This window comes from Microtus pennsylvanicus, chromosome 1 (assembly GCF_037038515.1).
Source record: "Microtus pennsylvanicus isolate mMicPen1 chromosome 1, mMicPen1.hap1, whole genome shotgun sequence".
Taxonomy (NCBI): domain Eukaryota; kingdom Metazoa; phylum Chordata; class Mammalia; order Rodentia; family Cricetidae; genus Microtus; species Microtus pennsylvanicus.
The window spans coordinates 84,942,150-84,963,880 of NC_134579.1; the positions used below are offsets into that span (position 1 = coordinate 84,942,150).

Here is a 21,731-nt window from a genome sequence, read left to right on the forward strand (position 1 = left end):
CAGAACTTATAGAATGAATCTTTGTATGTGTGTATATAAAGGGGAATTGCTTGGAATGATGTACAGACTGCAATCAAGCTAATCCAACTGTGGCTGGCTGTGCATGGAGAGTCCAAGAATGTAGTAGTTGCTCAGTCCGACAAGACTGGCTATGTCAGCTGGTCTTCTGTATATGCTGGAATCCCAGAGAAGTAGGCTCCAATTCAGGGAAGGAATGGAAGTGCTAGCAAGGCAAGGGCAAGCAGGAAAAGAGCAAAAGTCTCCTTCTATGTCTTCGGCTTCCAGCAGAAGGTATAGCCCAGATTAAAGGTGTGTCTTCTTGCCTCAAGATCTGGATCAAAGGTCCAGACCAGAAGTGTATTCACCCACTTCAAACCAAGTAGAAAGCTGGGCAGTGGTGTCATCCATCTTTAATCCCAGCACTCGGAAGGCAGAGACAGGTGGATCTCTGTGAGTTTGAGGCCAGCCTGGTCTACAAGAGCTAGTTCCAGGACAGGCTCCAATGTACTGGCGAAAAATGAATGCAGACAGATTGTAAAAAATATATACAGCTTTAATGTAGAAATAGACTTACAGTACCACGGTTCCCGTGGAGAAACAGGAAGCAGAAGGGGTGGCTGGGCGCAAGCCCGGCAGACTTATAGGTAAACATTAGCCCGGGGCGAACACGCCCCCAATGGGCTGTACTTGGACTTATCCCTACATCCAAAGCTACAGAGAATGAATGTCTTGAAAAACCAAAAACAAACAAACAAAAACAAGCAGAAGATCTCTCATAGGTATGCCCTCCATTTCAGGATTGTAGTTCATGTTAGATATAGTCAAGTTAACAACCAAGAATAGCCATCATGACAGGTAGTGGTGGCACATGCCTTTAATCCCAGAACTCGGGAGGCAGTGGTAGGAGGATATCTGAGTTCAAGGCCAACTTGGTCTGTAGAGTGAATTTTAGGACAGCCAGGACTAGACAGAAAAAACAAACGAAAAAACCACTCCCCCCAAAAGGAAAGAAAGAAAAGACTAGTCATCACAGAACAGATATGATCTCTGACAATTACACCAGAAGCTTTGCTTACGTGAGTGTTTATACAGATTCAACGCAATGCCCTTCAAAATTCCAGCAAAATTCTTCAAAGACCTCGAAAGAACAGTACTCAACTTCATTTGGAAAAGCAAAAAACCCAGGATAGCCTAAACAATTCTGTGCAATAAAAGAACTTTTGGAGGAATCACAATCCCTGACTTCAAACTCTACTACAGAGCTACAGTACTGAAAACAGCCTGTTGGCATAAGAACAGACAGGAGGACCAATGGAACCGAATAGAAGACCTGGATATCGATCCACACATCTTCGAACACCTGATCTTTGATAAAGAAGAAAAAAATATCAAATGAAAAAAAGAAAGCATATTTAACAAGTGGTGCTGGCATTAACTAGATATCAATGTGTAGAAAAATGAAAATAAACCCATATCTATCACCATGCACAAAACTCAAGTCCAAATGGATCAAAAACCTCAACAAAAAACCAGACACCTTGAACCTTATAGAAGAGAAAGAGGGAAGTACACTTGAATGCCTTGGCACAGGGAACCACTTCCTAAATATAACCCCAGTAGCACAGACACTGAGAGAAACAATTAATAAATGGGACCTCCTGAAACTGAAATGCTTCTGTAAAGCAAAGGACACAGTCAACAAGACAAAATGACAGCCTACAGAATGGGAAAAGATCTTCACTAACCCACATCAGACAGAGGTCTGATCTCCAAAATATACAAAGAACTCAAGAAATTGGACACCAAAAGATCACATAATCCAATTTAAAAAAAATGGAGTACAGACCTAAACAGAGAACTCTCAACAGAGGAATCTAAAATGGCTGAAAGACACTTAAAAAAATGTTCAACAAGCAGGGCGGTGGTGGCGCACGCCTTTAATCCCAGCACTCGGGAGGCAGAGGCAGGCGGATCTCTGAGAGTTCGAGGCCAGCCTGGTCTACAAGAGCTAGTGCCAGGACAGGCTCCAAAGCTACAGAGAAACCCTGTCTCGAAAAACTAAAAAAATAAATAAATAATTCAACATCCTTAGTCATCAGAGAAATGCAAATTAAAACAACTCTGAGATTCCATCTAATACCTGTAAAAATGGCCAAGATCAAAAACACTGATGACAACTTATGCTTGGAGAGGTTATGGGGAAAAGGGAACACTTCTGCATTGCTGGTGGGAATGCAAGCTGGTACAACCCTTTTGGATGTCAGTGTGCTGATTTCTCAGAAAATTAGGAAACAGCCTTCCTCAAGACCCAGTAATACCACTTTTGGGTATATATCCAAAGGGTGCTCAATCGTGCCACAAGGACATATGCTCAACTATGTTCATAGCAGCTTTGTTTGTTATAGCCAGAACCTGGAAACAACCTAAATGCTCCTTGATCGAAGAATGGATGAGGAAAATGTGGTACATTTACACAATGGTGTCCTACACAGCAGAAAAAATAATAACGACAGCTTGAATTTTGCAAGAAAATGGATGGAGCTAGAAAACATTATTTTGAGTGAAGTAACCCAGACACAGAAAGACAATTATCACATGTACTCACTCATAGGTGATTTTTAAACACAAAGCAAAGAAAGCCAGCCTACAAACTACAATCCCAGAGAACTTAGACAACAATGTGGACACTAAGAGAGACATACATAGACCTAATCTACATGGGAAGTAGAAAGTATAAAAAGACAAGATCTCCTGAGTAAATTGGGAACATGGGGACCTTGGGGGAGGGTTAAAGGGGGAAGGGGAGAGACAGGGAGGGGAGCAGAGAAAAATGTAGAGCTCAATAAATATCAATAAAATAAAAAAAAAGCAAACAAGAGTGTTTATCTTCAGAGGATGCTCTCAGCTTCCGGTGCTCTATAATATGCATAAACAGAAGGGGGCAGCAATACCCGTTTATGAATCCCAAACATGCTACAAGATGTCAGGTGTCGGTGGGGGTGGAATATATGGGTCATGGTAGATGGCTTGCCTGCCATACTTGAGGTTCCAGGTTCAATTCTTAGCTCTGAAGGGAAAAAAAAAGCCAGTGGGTATTAAAGGAGCATAAACAGCCTGGCATTGTTTCCAGCGCTGTGTGATGGGAGCGTGTAAGAGGGCTCTAGGGGTGCAGAGGTATCTATGTGCTGAAGAGACAATAGTTACCTTCTAGAATACTCCACCAGATTCTTCTCAACTGAAGGGTAGAAATGGGGATTAGACACAACCAGGGCAAAGACACTGGTTACAGCTTTTCTTTGCTTCATGCAGTGAATGGGTTTTCTCTCTTTTTGACAATGCTTTTAAGTGTGGCCTTTCTTTGTCACCCTCACCTCTTTACTCTGACCTTTCTATAGCAGCCATCACTCTCAACAACAGTGTCAATTGTTCTACCCCCAGAAGCCATAATAGGAATCTGGATGAGATGGCACACATATATGTACTCCTGGCAGTTCTACAACCAGATGGGCCATGCAGACAGGAGAATCAGTCAGAAGCTGGCCAGCCAGCTCAGAATACATAGCACAGCAGTGCAGCCAGAGAAATCCTGCACCAAAGCAAGTGGAAAAGGAACCAACTCCTGACAAATGTCCTCTGACTCTAGGGTCATGGGATGTGCTTACATACATGCACAGGTATGCGTGCACACACACACACACACACACACACATTTAGAAGAGGGTGCTGTTTTTTCTGTCATGTGAAGAGACACAGCTAGAATATGCAGTCTATGTTCCAGAAGCAATGTCCCTGCTAAACAACAAATCCACTGACTAACCTTGAACTTTCGACCACACAGCATTTTTCTAAATATTAGAAAAGAGTTTCTTCTTTAATGTATTCATTTTATGTGCATTTGTGTTTTGCCATGGGTGTCAGGTCCCCTGGAGCTGAAATTATAGCCAGTTGTGAGCTGCCACATGGGCGCTGGGAATTGAACCTGGGTCCTCTAGAAGAACAGTCAGTGCTCTTAACCACTGAGCCATCTCTCCAGCCCCAAGGGCTGGAGAAACCTTTTTCATTGATAAATGAAAGATAGGCATTTTAACAATCTAGATGGACTAACACAAAAAGTCCATGCAAGCTTCATCTTTGGAATTTTATTTGGCACGACAAGATGGCTCAGTGAATAAACACACTTGCTGCTAACCAGAGATAGCCTGAGTTCAATCCCCTGGACTCAAATATGTGACTGAATACTGGCCCGGAGATACGGTAGTAGAAGATTGCCAGCCCATCATGAACAGGGTGCTGGGTTCAACCCCTAGCAATGCAGGGAGCAAAAAAAGAGAGAGAAAAGTATTTCTGCTATTTAACCATTCATTCCATCTTTTTTTTTTTTTTAGTTTTTTTTTTTTTTTAGTTTTTTGAGACAGGGTTTCCCTGTGGCTTTGGAGCCTGTCCTGGAACTAGCTCTGTAGACCAGGCTGGTCTCGAACTCACAGAGATCCGCCTGCCTCTGCCTCCCGAGTGCTGGGATTAAAGGCGTGCGCCACCACCGCCCGGCTCCATCTTTAAATCCAAGCAACCAATATGCTATCAAAATGTAAGATATTCTCCAAAGCCACAGAGAAACCCTGTCTCGAAAAAGCAAAAAAAAAAAAGTAAGATATTACAATGATATGATATCAACATGAATGTCAAAAAACAAACACACATTTCTTAGGGCGGGCATGGTGATGTAGGCCAGTAGTCCCAGCAGAAGAATCAGGAATTCCATCAGCCTCCTTGCTTATAGGGAATTTGAAGTTAGCCTGGGTTCTATGAGGTCCTGTCTCTTCTTGGTTCCTTGGGCACTGGGGGCACACATTGTGCACATATATCCATGCAGGTAAAACACTTACGCCTATGAAATAAAGTACTTATTAAAGAAAAAAAAAGATGAATAACCTGAAGCTAAACATGAGGCAACAAAGGTGGCAGTGGAAATTGTATTTCAGGAAGACTTGTCAAGGGGGTAGATTGTGAGCCCTCTGGGTCACAATGGTGTTAAATATTTTGATGTAAGTACCTTACCTTGTGCTTTTTAGCTATTATACCCTATAAAATATTATTGTGTTGGAGTCAAGAATTTCCTTGTGGAGACCCAAATGAAACATGGGGGGGGGGGGGAGGTTAATGGTAGTGAAAAAGAGGGAAAAAAAGGTCCATAATTGAAGCTAGTCATTGGTTGGTTGGTAGGTATTTATTTTTTAATTCAACACACATTTACATAACAGTTTTCTTACCTGTAAGTAAGATACTTTATAATTTTGCTCCAAATGTCCCCTCTTTGTTACAATGCAGGCACTCTGTCCTTTCACAGAAGTGCAGGAGCTTAAAATTATACTTGGTAGCGTTTCTTAGAAACCATTGTAACCCAGATCTGCAGTACAAAATGAATGTTTTCTCCTTTGAAACGTAGGTTGATTCTTTTGTTTCCTGGGGGAAAAAAAACCCAGAAAACTATTATCCCTCTGCGAGGGGCTTGAGCATCCACCTGGGGGCGACAAATACTATCGTTCTTTTTTCCTTAGTGGAGAACGCCAGAGAGACGGTCGCTGCTTTTTTTTTTTTTTTTTTTTTTTGGTCAAAGTTGGTGTTTCTTTAAATAACTTCCCCACTCCAGGGCGGGGAACAAGCCTTTTGTTGCCAATTGAGCGTATACGTCATGCAATGGACTCTGGAAGACCGAGTCTTGGTGCCATGAGGTAAACTAGCATCACAGAGAACGCTGGACTTCAATTCCCACAATGCCTGGCGCGATCCCGCGGCCCTGCCTGGGAAATCCGAGTGGTGGCGGCCATCTTGCGTATGGAGCTGCTCCAGCCCCGCATCTCTCAAGCTCGATTTTGTGGCTGTGTCTGAGACGGTCTTTCGCTGAGAGGTTCGTATCTTTACGGAAGTTGTTTTGTTTTGTTTTGCTTTGCTTTTGGGGGTGCTGGGTGGAAGTACGTGCAGAACTGCGGTTTGAAGAGCAGACGCCCCAGTGTAGGTGAGGGAGGTGCTTCCGGTTTCGTCTGACGCGGACGACTCAAGTTTTCACTCGTAGCTTGACTCCTTCATCTGAGTGTGAGCGGGGAAGCCCGGGGAAAACTCAGCGTCAGAGGCCGCCGCAGAGTCCAGACGGGGCCCTGTTGCCTTCCTTAGGGACGGAGAAGCCGGGGGGCCTCCGGCCAGGCCTGGTGCTCGGGAGGCCTTGAGGCCCAGGTGGGGTGCTGGGTGTTCGCGCACCCCTCGCGCTTCCTCGGATGTCTGTGACGTTTGACTGAGGAAACGGGAAGATGGGAGTGAGGCGAGGGCTGTTTCCGGGAGAATGGCTTTCTGGATCTGCAGTTGGAGCTTCCTTCGGCTCTCCTAATGGCCTGTCTGCTTTCGGCCCTAGTTTGTGGGCTTTGGGTTTGGAGTCCAAGAGCGGGTGAATGAAGTACTGACCAAAACGAGAGTTTGGGTCTCTTAAGGGTTCAAGGAAATTACAAGAGAAGCGAAGTTGTGTTTTGTTTTGTAGACACAGTGTCACTCGGTAGGCCAGGATGCTTTGGAACCCAACTGTGTAGTCGGCCCGTAATGGCCTGAACTCGCTTATTGGTAGATTACAGGTTTGAGCCATTGCTTGTCAAGAGAAATTTAGCTTTAATCAACTTATTGATGGGTCTCGTGTAGTGCAAACTGGCCTTGAACTTAACTGTGTAGTCTAGGTTTGCTCTACAAAGACTGCAATTTAGCTCATCTCTTGTGGATGCCGAGGGGAGATGATGGAAGCTTGGAAGCCGAAGCCTCTACTCCAAAAGACAAAGCGACTTCCAAACAGCGAGGGATTCAGGATGCAGTGATCTTAGCCAGTTTGGAAACAAATGCCAGTTATGTATCTATCCACACGAGATAGGGACTCAGTTTCCAAACTTGGGTGCTTAAACTCTGGAATGGACTGTTTAAAGCTGGGACTGGCAGCACGGGCCTGTGATCTCAGCTACTCAGGAGGATGAACAGTTAAGACGTCCCTGGGCTCTATGGAGAGAATTCAAAGCCACGCTTGTCAAGTTTAGTGAGACGCTGTCTCAGCATGAAAAATGGGGTAGGATGTAGCTCTGCAGTAGGGTGTTCATTTAGTGTGCGTGAGGTCATGAGTTCATCTTCTGTGCCTCCAAAAAAAAAAAAAACAATGAAGTGCACATGTATTTTTTTTTTTTTTTTTTTTGGTTTTTCGAGACAGGGTTTCTCTGTGGCTTTGGAGCCTGTCCTGGAACTAGCTCTGTAGACCAGGCTGGTCTCGAACTCACAGAGATCCACCTGCCTCTGCCTCCCGAGTGCTGGGATTAAAGGCGTGCGCCACCATCGCCCGGCAGTGCACATGTATTTTTGAATGGTATTACAGTGAGACTCCTCCTGTAAATTATTGTTATGACTTAAAATAAGTGGTTATAAAATTGCAGCTTAACTGTAATTTTTTTTTTTTTTTTGCTCTTTCGAGACAGGGTTTCTCTGTGGCTTTGGAGCCTGTCCTGGAACTAGCTCCATAGACCAGGCTGGTCTCGAACTCACAGAGATCCGCCTGCCTCTGCCTCCCTCCCGAGTGCTGGGATTAAAGGCGTGCGCCACCATCGCCTGGCTTTAACTGTAATTATTAAATGCTTATGTCACAAATTCTTTTTCCTAAAATTCCTTGTGTAAAACATTGTCTAAATTTTTAAAAATATGACCTAATATTTGTATGCTTTACTTCTCAGATGCCTTATAGTGAAATTGAAGCTAAGTTTTTGGGCCCTGGAAAAGATCTAACAAGGGAATCGTGCAGTAAGAAACTGAAGACAGCTGCAGATGATTGTGCTTTCTCCCGTCAAGGTCGTCCTGATCGTCCCAGACCCCAAGAGAAAACCAGAAATAACAGGGTCTCAGTGGCCACCATTACCTTCAGAAGACGTCCTCAGGAAGACAAAGCCGGAGCTCCAGATGTGTTGAAGCCTAAGGAGCTGCCTGATAATAAACTAGGCAGTGTCGGGTCTACTGAGTCACCAGCTTTGCAAGGCGGAAAGCCCCCCTCGCTCTCCAAGGATGATGACATCTATAGCACAAGTAAGGCGTTCATAGGCCCCATTTACAAACCCCCCGAGAAAAAGAAATGCCGAGAAAGGAAAAATGAGACGGGCGCTTTGAATAGTACAGATGACAAAAGAAGACGAGAAGAAAAACAGAAATTTAACTCCAAAAAATTGGAGATTGACACAGAACTCTCCCAGTTTTACAAAGAAATTGAAGAGCTAGAAAATGAAAATGATGTTTCACAAGGCAGTAGTGAAGTGCCAGAACCTTCCCAGGAAAAAATTATTCCTAAGGACCAGGCCTATGATGCCTTAAACTCCGAGGAGGCAAAGAAGGATCTCAGTAATGCTCTCCAGTCACATTGCGATTACCAGTGGTACTTGGAGGACGAACCAGGCCAATATCCCTGTGACGAACAACTGATACCTACTTTTTGTGAGACTTCATTCCCTTCCTTCAGGCCTGAATGGCAGTCAGTACATCCTTTTGTCATACCCCATGGTCCTCCTCTTCCCAGTTTTAATTACCATTTTAATATTCAACGATTCAATACCCCACTAAATCTACCACCAAATATTTTTCATGGGCAAGATGACTCTCAGATGCCAAGAGGGTGTTACGTGGACAGTTGTCAGGGTAGCTGGAGTGGTTTGACTTTTGAACCGAACGATGAGTATACTAACTATGGTGTGACTAGCACTAATGTTCGTCCCTTTAGAGATGGCTACAGCGGACAAGATGAAAGTGTGGGTAACGGTTTCTGTGAAATCAGAGAGTGCTGGAGAGATCCTTCCATCGAAGAGCACACTGGAACAGACAGGTTTGTGAACCAGTGGTTTCCAGAGGAGAAGTTAAATAAATTGCAGAAATTACTTATTCTTTTGCGAGGCCTCCCTGGGTCTGGAAAAACAACATTGTCTCGGTAAGTAAAAAATATTAAGTGAATACTTGATGGTTCATTACTTAAATTTTGAGTTATCAGTGATAAACATTTCCATATTCCTAGTAGAAAATTTGTATGCTGTATTTGGGAGTTTCATCTGACTGGAAATACTTTGAAAGATGTATTCTAGGGGAAAGGGAGAATTGATGTATATATATTTAGCTTCTTTTAAGAGCTTTACAAATACACTATAACCAAAACAGCAACAAGCAATGCTACTTAAGAACTTGGCTAGGGACAGGCAGTGGCGGTACATGCCAGTAATCCTAGCAGAAACAGGCGTTGTCTCTGTGAGTTCAAGGCCAGCCTGGTCCACAGAACTAGTTCCAGGACAGCTAGGGGCTGTTACAGAGAAACTGTCTCAAAAAAAAAAAAAACAAAAACAAACCCAACCTTGTCTGGGCTGTATAAGTCAGCTATTCAAGTAAAGCTAGACTAGGTACTAGGAGGTCTGGGCTCTGGTACTTTTTCATTATGCTGCTGGGCAAGTTTTGCTGCTTGTTAATGGAATGGCAGATAGTTATTTTCTTAGAATTTGAAAAACCAATTGGGGCTCTTGAATGTGTTAAGCGTTATGCCATATGCCATGTCAGTATCTTGTGTGGGATAGGGATTTTTTTTTTTTTTTTTTTTTTTTTTTTGGAAACAGGATTTCTCTGTAGCTTTGGAGCATGCCCTGGAATGGCCTCGAACTCACAGAGATCCTCTTGCCTCTGCCTCCCAAGTGCTGGGATTAAAGGCTTGCACCACCACTCCCCGACTGGAATAGCGATTTAAAAAAAAAAATAATTTTTTGGGTATGGATGTTTAATTTACATGTGTATCTGTGCACCACTTCCCAAAGGCCAGAAAAGGTCTTCAGGTTCCCTGGAACTGGACTGACAGATAATTGTGAGCCTCCATGTGAGTGCTGGGAATTGAGCCTGGGTCTTCTGAAAGAGCAGTCAGTACTCTTAGCCATTGAGCCATCTCTCTTCAGCTGCGTGGGACTGAGTTGCTATTTAGTTTTAAAATTTTGATGTGTTGAATTGAACAATCTGATTAGTGGCATTAAAACTATTTGTGTTTTTATTACAAAATATTTCAGATTTCTAAGTTTCTTTACAATTTAAAGACAGCATTTTCACAATTTTCTCAATTGTGGAAAATAACTCATACTATAAATTTCTTGTAGTTTATATAGCAAAAGTAAAAAATAGTATCTTTGGGTGAAAACTAGTATTTGAAGAACTTACAGATTTTTTTTTTTTTTTTTTTTTTTGGTTTTTCGAGACAGGGTTTCTCTGCTGGAACTAGCTCTGTAGACCAGGCTGGTCTCGAACTCACAGAGATCCGCCTGCCTCTGCCTCCCGAGTGCTGGGATTAAAGGCGTGCGCCACCACCGCCCTGCAGAACTTAAAGATATTTATATTCACTTGTAATATGGCCTAAATAAATAAAATTTCTTTAGACAAAAACAAATTCAGTTTGTAGTATAGATTTTCTTTTTTTTAGTATCTATTATGTATGTAGTATTCTGATTGCCTGTATGCCTGCAGGCCAGAAGAAGGCACCAGACCCCATTACATATGGTTGTGAGCCTCCTTGTAGTTGCTGGGAATTGAACTCAAGACCTTTGGAAGAGCACGCAATGCTCTTAACCGCTGATCCATCTCTCTAGCCCAGTAGTATAGATTTTCAAGCAAGATTTTAAGCTGTGTTAATTGATTCATGACATTTTTTGTTAAGGTTTTGTAGAGAATATGAAATCGAGGCTTACAAATATAAAATTGTTGTCTTACAAACAGTGTTCTGGATTTAGACTATATCGGAGAAAACAGTTGAGATTTAGAAATTGGATGAAATAGGTCTACTAGTTATAACTGAATATAGAAATATAAAAGAAAATTATGAGAACAGATTGGAGAATATTAGAATAGAATGCAATAGAATCTCGAAAAACCTGAGAGATTAGATAGAGGTGATTATGCCTGTGGGTATTTGCTTGAAGACCAGGTAGAACACTTGAGTGGAAAGATGCCGCAGTTATCAGCCATTTAGGAGGCCAAGGCAAGATCTCAGATTCAAGGCCGATCTGGGCTAGGTACCAAGTTCTAGGGGAGGTGAGAACCACTCCCCTAAGTGGGCACTTAATAACAAGTGCCATTTGTGTCACAATTTTCTAGTTAGAGATACTTTGACATAGGAAAGTTTGTGAAATGAATTGTTTTTTCATTTTACAGGAGCAAAGCCTAGAGGTTCACAGAAACTACTATTAAAAATCAAGCCCCTCCCTCCACTGGAACTGAAATATTATAAGAGATCAAAATGATAATGTGCTTTCCCCCTATGTTTTCATTTTTAGAAGGCTTGAAGATTCTGTTTATCCATCTGCTATATTTACGTGTGTACGTCTCAGTGTCCCAGTCTTCATTTTTAGAATCTACTCCATACGTTCTTCTGTGTGGGATTCTTCCCATCACGGAGCTTGGTTAAACAGATGAGAAAACACACACAAACATATGTGTACCTCTTTAGATTGATGGATGTTATTTAATGAAGACAGCCTCCCCTTGTAGATTTTTGGGGGTGGTATTTGGTTTGGTTTTGGTTTTTTGAGACAGGGTTTTACTGTGTAGCCCTAGCAGTCCTAGAACTCGTTATAGACTAGGTTGATCTCAAACTCACTGCCTTCCACGTGCTGGGATTAAAGGTGTGTGCCACCACACCTGCCTTGACCCCTTCATTAATCCTTGGGTTATTTGGCATCTAATGTAAAACCATATGCTCTTATGTTGATAAAGTGGTGTTGGCTTTCAAAACAAGGTTTGGAGAAAAGAGTAAAGAATTGTTGAGAGCGTTGCTCATTTGGAGAACTAAATTAGTTTATGTTTGGAATTGCGCCCCATTCTTCTTAGTTTAGTCCTTATTTCACCACTTCTATGCCTGTTTGTATTTGTTTGTTCCTGCTGATGTACAGTGGCTTAGTTAAGGCTGCTTTAAATGCCTCCTGTTTGTTTTCTTTCTTTCAAGACATTGAGCTAATCTGGGACTTACTGTGTAGTCCAGCATGTCCTGTAACCCACTGAGAAGCTCTGGCTGTTCTGGAACTCATGCTCTCTGGTACTTCAGCTTCCCAAGTGTTGGGATTGTAGGCATACACCATAACATTTTGAGACTTTTTTTATAGCAAGAAGTTAATTCCTTTTTATTATAAAATGTGGGAGCTGGCTGTGGTGCCACATGATTTTTTTTTTATTTTATTGAATTTATTGAGCTCTACATTTTTCTCTGCTCCCCTCCCTGCCTCTCTCCTCCCCTTTCAATCCTCCCGCAAGGTCCCCCATGCTCCCAATTTACTCAGGAGATCTTGTCTTTTTATACTTTCTACTTCCCGTGTAGATTAGGTCTATGTATGCCTCTCTTCGTGTCCACATTGTTGTCTAAGTTCTCTGGGATTGTAGTTTGTAGGCTGGCTTTCTTTGCTTTGTGTTTAAAAATCACCTATGAGTGAGTACATGTGATAATTGTCTTTCTGTGTCTGGGTTACTTCACTCAAAATAATGTTTTCTAGCTCCATCCATTTTCTTGCAAAATTCAAGCTGTCGTTATTATTTTTTCTGCTGTGTAGGACACCATTGTGTAAATGTACCACATTTTCCTTATCCATTCTTCGATCAAGGGGCATTTAGGTTGTTTCCAGGTTCTGGCTATAACAAACAAAGCTGCTATGAACATAGTTGAGCATATGTCCTTGTGGCACGATTGAGCACCCTTTGGATATATACCCAAAAGTGGTATTACTGGGTCTTGAGGAAGGCTGTTTCCTAATTTTCTGAGAAATCAGCACACTGACATCCAAAAGGGTTGTACCAGCTTGCATTCCCACCAGCAATGCAGAAGTGTTCCCTTTTCCCCATAACTTCTCCAGCATAAGTTGTCATCAGTGTTTTTGATTTTGGCCAATCAAATGGACCTAAGAAACAAGTGGGTGTAGCTATCCTAATATCTAACAAAATAGACTTCAAGCTAAAATCAGTCAAAAAAGACAAAGAAGGACATTATATAATAGTCACAGGAAAAATCCATCAAGAGGAAATTTCAATACTGAGCATCTATGCCCCAAATATAAGGGCACCCTCATATGTCAAACACTTCTAAAGCTTAAATCATATATTAAAGCCCACACACTAATAGTGGGAGACTTCAACACTCCCCTCTCACCACTGGACAAGTCAATCAGACAAAAAATGATCAGAGAAATAAGAGAACTAACAGATGTTATGACTCAAATGGACTTAACAGACATCTACAGAACATTCCACCCAAACACAAAAGAATATACCTTCTCAGCACCTCATGGAATCTTCTCAAATTGACCACATACTCGGTAACAAAACAAACCTCAACAAATACAAAAAAAATTGGAATAACCCAATGTACCTTTTCATTTTGAGACTTTTATTTATCTTTTGTGTCCTTAGTAACTTCTGAATTTGTATAGCTTTTTACCTTTACTACTTTGTGTTCAGTATAAGCTGTACAAAACAGCATTATCTTTTTAATCATTGACCTAAGCCATTTTGGTTATAAGAAGGCAAAGGGTTAGTTGTTCCTGGGAAATTCTGCCACCTGCTTGTTAAAATTTTTATTATTTATTATTACTATTTGATTGCAGGGGCTGCTGGGGATAGAACCTGAGCTTTGTGCATGCTGTGCAAGCACTCTCTTGCTGAGCTTCATGCCTAACCTCTGGTTTTTTGATGAAGGGTCTTTCAAGGAATCGCAGGCTTACCTGAAATTTGCTCTGTAGCAGAGGCTGGCCTCAAATTTAGGATCCTTTGAGTGCTGGGATTATAGGTATGAGTCTCTACAGTTGGCTTGCTACTATCTTTTAATGAAAGTATTAGACTGAATTCTAATAAATACTGACTTTAAATACTTAGGACTAAGCAAAAGAAACACATTTCATACCACCCTTGCAAGTATGTTAAAGTGGAGGTTCTGCCCTTCCAGGCTACCTGACAGCACTTCAGTAGGTTCATTTGAGGCAGAATTTAAGGACATTTGAAATAGAATTTTGTTACTATTGTAGTTGTCCTTAGCCAAACAAGAGTGCTCTGACCCAGTGTTTGGACATAGAATCATTTAGGGACCAAGTCTTGAGTGAGTTTTGTTTGTTTGTTTGAGTGATTTTTTTTTTTTGTGGGTGGGTTTCTCTGTGGCTTTGGAGCCTGTCCTGACTAGCTCTTGTAGACCAGGCTGTTCTTGAACTCCACAGAGATCTGCCTGCCTCTGCCTCCCAAGTGCTGGGATTAAATGCGTATGCCTCGCCTGGCCAAGTGATTCTTTTTCAGAAGGTAGAATATAGATCAAAGTTCTTTTACTAAATCATGTAAAGGAAAAAGGAATGGGTTTAAAATACGTTATCTATTTAATATCTTTTTTTTTTTTTTTTTTTTTTTTTTGGTTTTTTGAGACAGGGTTTCTCTGTGCTTTTGGAGCCTGTCCTGGAACTAGCTCTTGTAGACCAGGCTGGTCTCAAACTCCCAGAGATCCGCCTGCCTCTGCCTCCCAAGTGCTGGGACGTGCGCCACCACCAGCCGGCTTCTATTTAATATCTTTTACTCTGTTGATTTCATGTGTGAGTGTATTTTCAGAAACAAGCCATCAATCTCATCAACAAAGTGTGTGGCGATCATCAGAGATAAAAGGAGGTTGAAACGTTTGTAACAGCTTGTACTCCACATTTGGAGACTAGTCCTTGCTTAGCTAGTGAGGGATATGATTTCTCTGATTAGGCAAATCATCCAAATGGTCTGATTATCTGTGCTATAGAGTATTTTTAAGGTAAATTATAACAATTATGTAGAAATTGTACAATAAATGTTTTGTATTTCAAATTTATTCAGTACTGTAAGTAGAGAACCAAGCTTGGCAAGAGCAGCTGTCTATCTGCAGAGCTACTGCCCTGAGAGGAGATAGATAATAATTATACAAATGAGGATGTAGAATGGTTTAGTAAACTTCATGCCATCTCTTAAAAGTGCTAGAACTAGAACTTTATAGACTTCTAGAGGTAACTTCAAAACTTGCCTTTTTTTCCAACCATACACTCTCCAGCATGATGAGTGCCCTAGACATTTGATGATGACTTCATTCATTCATTCATTCATTCAAAGTCTCACTACGTAGTACAGAGTGTGCTAAAACTTGTCAGTTTCCTGCTTGCAACACCCATGTCTAGCTTTTGCTGAGGATTCTAAAGCGTGAGACTATGCTGTTGTCCCTTAGTACTTATGTGAGTTGGTTGTCGGCTCCTGTACAGGTATCAAACTTCTTTGATACTTTAGTCCTTGAATAAAAGGGTGTCACATTTGTATGTGCCTTATACATATATTCCCACATTGTATTTAAATGATCTCTGAATTCCTTAAAATACCAATACAGTGTAAATGCTGCTTACTTTTTGTGTTGTAAACTGGTATTTTAGAATAGTTGGGAAAATGTTCAGTAATGGTAATAGTATATATTTGACAGATTTATGAGAAAAATATTTAAAACTCTGCCTTCTGGCTTATTTCATTCAAAAAATAACTACAAAATAGATAAAGGAGTAAAATAAAAAAAATAATAATCTGAAAGGGGGCTGGAGAGATGGCTCAGTGGTTAAGAGCACTGTCTATTCTTCCAGAGGACCTAAATTGAATTCCTAGCAACCACATGGTGGCTCACAACAATGAGATCTGGTACCCTCGTCTGGCATAAAGGATTGCATGCAGATAGAGCCCTCATATACATAAAATAAATCTTTAAAAAAAGATCTAGACAATGTGGATTGAAGAAATATATATAATAAGATAGCACTTACTGTCAAACATGATGACCGGAATTTGATTTCTGGAACTCACATGCCATCTGTGCCTCCCCCAACACACACAATAAATATCGCTAAGGAGAAAGAGCAATGGCTGAAGAAATGACTCAAGTTAAGGGCCCTGGTTGCTCTTCAAGAGGTCTAGAGTTCAATTCCCAGCAACCACATGGTGGCTCACAACCATCTATAATGAGATCTGGTGCTCTCTTCTGGCAGAACGGTGTATACATAATAAATAAAGAGTAAAGAGCTGCTAAAAATACCTAGTAATTTACCATCTAGGAAATAAAAAAAAGAACTTGAGAAAACAGCTTTTGGTGTTAGTGTGTGTGTGTGTGTTGGGGTGGGGTGATTTTGTTTTTTGTTTGTTTTTGTTTGTTTTTTTTTTTTGTTTTCCCAGACAGGGTTTCTGTGTAGCTTTGGCTGCCCTGGAACTCCCTTTGTTGACCAGGCTGACCTTGAACTCCCAGAGATCCACCTGTTTCTCACACAAGTCCTGGGATTAAACCACCTGGCTGGTGTTAACATTTTTATTTAAACCATTTAGTGTGGGGGCTGGAGACGTGGCTCAGAGGTTAAGAGCATTGCCTGCCCTTCCAAAGGTCCTGAGTTCAATTCCCAGCAACCACATGATGGCCATAACCATCTGTAATGGGGTCTGGTGTCCTCTTCTGGCCAGCAGGCATACACACAGACAGAATATTCTATACATAATAAATAAATAAATAAATAAATAAATAAATAAATAAATACCAACCAAATCAATAAAAAACATTTAGTGTGGTAAGTGCTGTGTGTGTTACTTTCTCAGGTAAAGGGTACTTGAGGCTAAATATTTGAGATGATGTAATTATCCTGTGAGGGCCCAGTGTAATCACAACCTTCTTAATGCGAAGGTGGCAGGAAGGAAGGTCACACATGGAAACATAAGAAGAGATCAGAGAGGAGAGAACCATTGTACTAATGGTCAAAGGCCCCACAAACCAAGATAATGAGTGTGCCTAACCTGCAGAAACTAGAAAAGACAACATTCTCTAGAACCTAGGGAAAGACAGGTCAGTAGAAGGGATTTTGGACTGCTAACCTTCAAAACTGCAAGCTAATGAGCTCTGGTGGTTTTCGGATCCTATAGTTACAGTAACCGTAGGGATTAAAAGCACTGTTTGAAAGTGATGAGATTTTTATTACATATACAATGTGCCTCCTGCATATACACCTCCATGCCAGAAGAGGGCACCAGATCTCATTACAGATGGTTGTCAGCCATCATGTGGTTGCTGGGAATTGAACTCAGGACCTTTGGAAGAGCAGCCAGTGCTCTTTAACCTCTGAGCCATCTCTCCAGCCCAGTGATGAGATTTTTATTCCTACCTTTCTTTGGAAGAGAGTGGTCTTAGTTGAACTCAGGAGATACCTGTCTCTAGTCTGGTCTTAAGTTCCTTAGGTTTTACCTAAGAAAATTAGGTAGGTCCTGAAGCACTTCGGTACAGCGCTCTTGCACCAGGGGCTCAGCCTGTGCCAGATTCACTTAGAGTGTTTGTTTTAGTTGTTTAGGTTACTAGCCCTGTCTGGCCTAGAACTCTTTAAAACTTACTGTGTAGGTATCATGACTGCCCTGAAACTTAGAGACCCACCTTTAAAGCTAGTAATAAATTCATTCAGAACCGCCATGGGGAGGAGATTGTACCAGGATCATTGTGGGCCGTGGCTTTGGGAGTCAGAGGTATCCTGTGTCCAGCACTGAGAATTTCATTTCATAATCCTTGCTCCATGCTGCATATTAAAATCCATAGGCTGAACTTCTGTATTTATCTTCTTTCCTGGACTTGTTCAGTACCGGATTGTCAGGGTTTTGTGAATTGAATGCTCAGTGGCTAAGAGCATTGTCTGTTCTTCCAAAGGTCCTGAGTTCAATTCCCAGCAACCACATGATGGCTCACAACCATCTGTAATGAGGTCTGGTGCCTTCTTCTGGCCTGCAGGCATACATGTAGACAGAATATTGTATACAGAATAATAAAAGATCTTTTGAGAAACTGTGACTCATATGGCCACTGATAGTGCTTAATTATTGTTTGATTTACTAAGTTCCAAGATATTATCATTTTGAGACTCCATGTAGAAGACCCAATAATTCCAAATATAAGAATTTTGAAATTATTGCTCTTACTTTTAGTTCAGATGCTTGATAGAGTTGTCCATTCCCCTAGGTTCATGAGCCCTTTTTGAATTTCCTGAAGTGAGCTTCATAACCTGAGATAGTTGTGTAGTTTGAAAAGGATGCATGCACACTCCTGGGAAGAAAATGTCTTGTCAGGCTCAACAGTTACTTATGATTTATAGATTTAAAAAAGTCTTCAGGGAGATTGTTCATGTTTTTCTGTTATATAATGATAAAAATGGACTACTGTTTTCCTGTTCTTTTAACTTGGAGAACTTAAACCATTTCTTAAGCACAATGGTATTATTATCATCTTAAAAACCACCAATTAATAGGTTACAGAACCAAATAAAAGCATGACTTTAGGAATGACGATAGTCTGGATTCTGGTACTGTTTAGTATAATTAGTTATTATATGGTAAGTTACAATCAAAATCTCTTTTTGGGTGATTGAGCTCTGGTTCAGAATGCTAATATTTTAATTTAAAATTTTTTTTGGTTTTTAAATTCTTTATGTGTTAAGTGTTTTGCCTGTGTGAGCATGCCTGGTGGCCTTGGAGGTCAGAAAAAGGCTGGGTTCCCTGGAACTGGACTCATCCATAGTTGTCAGTTGACATGGGTACTGGGAATTGAACCTGAGCCTTCTGCAAGAGCACTGACAGATATTAATGACTGAACTGTCTCTGCAGCTCCATCATATAACTCTTTAATTTTTCTTCCATTCACAAAATACATAAAAATCTTTTGTAGTTTTTTTTTTAAAATCAGGCTTTCTAAGCTAACATACAAACTATCAGCTTCATTGTGGCATCTCATACATAATTGTTCACCCCTCACGCCACCCATCTGCTTTCCTCCCTTCCTCAAGTTCTGCTTCCTTTTCACAGGTATTGTGGTACTTTCCCCCCTCTTTCCTTCCTTAAGATCTCTATCCTTTGAGTGCTAGGGCTAAAGGTGTGTCTCCCTTTCTAATACCAGGGAACATCTATAATTATAAAAGTAACACTCTGTCCTTTCAGTTTATGTCATGTAAATTACTTGTACAGGCCAAGGTAAGTAGAGTGGATTTGGTTTCCTTTTTTTTTTTTTTGTTTATGAAAAAATACTGTGGTGGAATAGCTAAAATCATTAGATTAGAACTGGTAGTCTAGGATTCTGAATGCTTTCACCTTCTACTGTTTGTCTTTCTGTCTCCATGACCCTACTTATGTGTGTACAGTGATTTAATGCGCCAATCTCTAAAATTTGTTATACTTTGGAGAATCACGGGTTGTTTGCCATCTTATGTTTTAGGCTATTTCTTACTCTCACATGTTGATCATCTATGTTTGTGATTAGTGGAAGTGAGTTTGTGAAACCTGTCTTTGATCAAATATATTTTCCACATGGATTCCTTACTTAGTCTTTCTTGGTTTTTGGGTTACTTGTACCAGAGATAGACAGTTCTAGGCTTTCAGTACCAATTCACAGAAAGCTAAAACATGCATGTTAGCTGATGTTATTTGGGAAGCAATGCATGGTTGTTTAAAGTCATAGTACAAATGCTGGTTTAAGGTTTTCATATCTATAGTTGGGTAGAGTGAAATATGAAGTGATGTTTAAAATCTTGATGATCTGAAAGGATTGGCTCCTCTGCTCTTCTGCCTACAGTGTCCTTAAGGAATCAATACCAGGTGTCCAGTGCTAACTTGTCCCGTGGTTCCTTTATCTAGTCATAGATCTATGGTTTCTTTTGTTAACAGAATTCTGCTTGGTCAGAGTCGCGATGGCATCGTGTTCAGCACTGATGACTATTTTCATCATCAAGATGGGTACAGGTACAATGTTAATCAACTTGGTGATGCCCATGACTGGAACCAGAGCAGAGGTTTGTTTTGGGCCAAGACTCCTGGGATGGTGTATTGAGTCATACCTGGGTTTTATTTTGATTTAGACTTTTACTGGCTGAGTGACTTTGACAGACTGTTAATAACCCGGAGTCCAATTTCTTCTTATGTAAGACATGATAGTAATTATATTTGGCATCTCAGGTAAAGATTGTGAGAATCGGTGAACTTAGATAAAGTGGGGTGAACTGTAGACAGTATACCAATATAAGCTGATAAAATACAGGTGGGGGACATTTTAATACGCTTTCTTTTTTACACTTTATGAATTATTTTATTTATTTATTTATTTTTTGGTTTTTCAAGACAGGGTTTCTCTGTGGCTTTGGAGCCTGTCCTGGAACTAGCTCTGTAGACCAGGCTGGTCTCGAACTCACAGAGATCCGCCTGCCTCTGCCTCCCGAGTGCTGGGATTAAAGGCGTGCGCCACCATCGCCCAGCTATGAATAATTTTAAGAACTCTGATACTTTTGTATTCTGAAAGCCGTTTGCACCCCATATGATGCTGATGTCTTTAAATCTTAATAAAATGCCTGTATTAGTTTTCCTCATTGGTACTGTGTTATGAGAACTTTATCAGATACTTCAGTTTTAGAATACAGGGGTCAGTTTCTTTCCATCATAAATAATGGTCTCAATCCTGATAGATTATTTGAGTCAGGTGGGAATCCTCCTTTTTTTTTTTTTTTTGCTGGCCTTGAACTCGTGATCCTCCTGCCTCTGCCTCCTTCAGCAAATCCTACCAGTGTGCGCCACCACAACTGGCGATCCTCCCCTTCTTTAAAAAAGGATTCGACCTTGCTCAGCCCTAGGAATTCTGCTTCAGTTTGGTTTAGAATGAGGACTAAAAACTGGACCTTTGTGGAGCAGTCACACATGCCTTTAATTCCAGCACTTGGGAGGCAGAGGCAGGTGGATCTCTGTTCGAGGCCAGCCTGGTCTATAAAAGCTAGTTCTAGGACCGCTAGGGTTGTTACACAGAGAAACCCTGTCTCGAAAAAACAACCCCCCAAAAAAGTGGGCCTTTAAAATACTTTCATTAAAAATATTTTTGATGTATAAAGGTGTTTTATTTGGATATAGATCCCTGTAACTGGAGTTACAAGCAATTGTGAACCACCATGTGGGTGCAGGGACTTAAACCTGCATCCCCCAGAAGAGCAGTGAGTTCTCATAACAGATGAGCCATCTCTCTAGCTCCAGTTTTGGGTGTGTGTGTGTTAATTTAGATCTAGAATGATCTAAAAATGACATTTGCTCTAAATTACTTTTAAAAACCTATTTTTGGGGGCTGGAGAAATAGCTCAGCGGTTAAGAATACTGCCTGTTCTGCCAGAGGACCAGGGTTCAGTTCCCAGCACCCACATGACAGCTCACAACTGTCTGCAATCCATCTCCAAGTGATTTCACACCCTCATACAGAGATGTGTAGGCAAAACACAAACGCACATAAAATAAAATAAATCATTTAAGAAGAAAAAAGAACATACTTTTGGGTTGATAACATGGTTGAGTGAGTAAAGTATTAACTAGTCTCTAGGATCTGCCATTCTTAAACGTACCTTCAATAAGGTACTCCTTGGTGCTGAGACCCAATACCAAGCACGAAGCAATTTAAAAACAGTCTTATTTTGGCTCACAGTTTAAGAAGGGATACGTGGCAGGGAAGGCCTCACAGGAACACAATGCAGCTGGTCAAAGAGTATCTACTGTAGAAGTTAAAGGACCCATTTCCTCCAGCCTTGCCCCACCTCATAACTGTACCTCAGCCTTCCAGAATGGTGTTACTACCAGTAGGGGATTGATTGTTCGAATATGTGAGCCCA

General features: G+C 41.1%; 1 protein-coding gene across 7 annotated transcripts in view; it reads left to right on the plus strand.

The window, feature by feature from the left end:
• The first annotated feature begins 5,608 nt into the window (after positions 1-5,608).
• N4bp2l2 (NEDD4 binding protein 2 like 2) overlaps positions 5,609-21,731 on the plus strand; it is a 72,493-nt gene continuing 56,370 nt past the window's right edge. For 3 of the 7 annotated variants that reach the window (XR_012910575.1, XM_075971499.1, XM_075971508.1), the window contains exons 1-3: positions 5,782-5,905; positions 7,746-8,980; positions 19,762-19,886. Coding sequence is in view for 5 of the 7 variants with exons in the window: in XM_075971499.1 (XP_075827614.1) it covers positions 7,746-8,980; positions 19,762-19,886 (1,360 nt within the window). In the remaining 2 variants the exon portion in view is untranslated. Of the gene's footprint in view, positions 5,906-6,061; positions 6,229-6,326; positions 6,437-7,745; positions 8,981-19,761; positions 19,887-21,731 lie in introns of those variants that run through there. The other 4 variants (XM_075971468.1, XM_075971476.1, XM_075971486.1 and 1 more) reach the window with 4 other exon arrangements.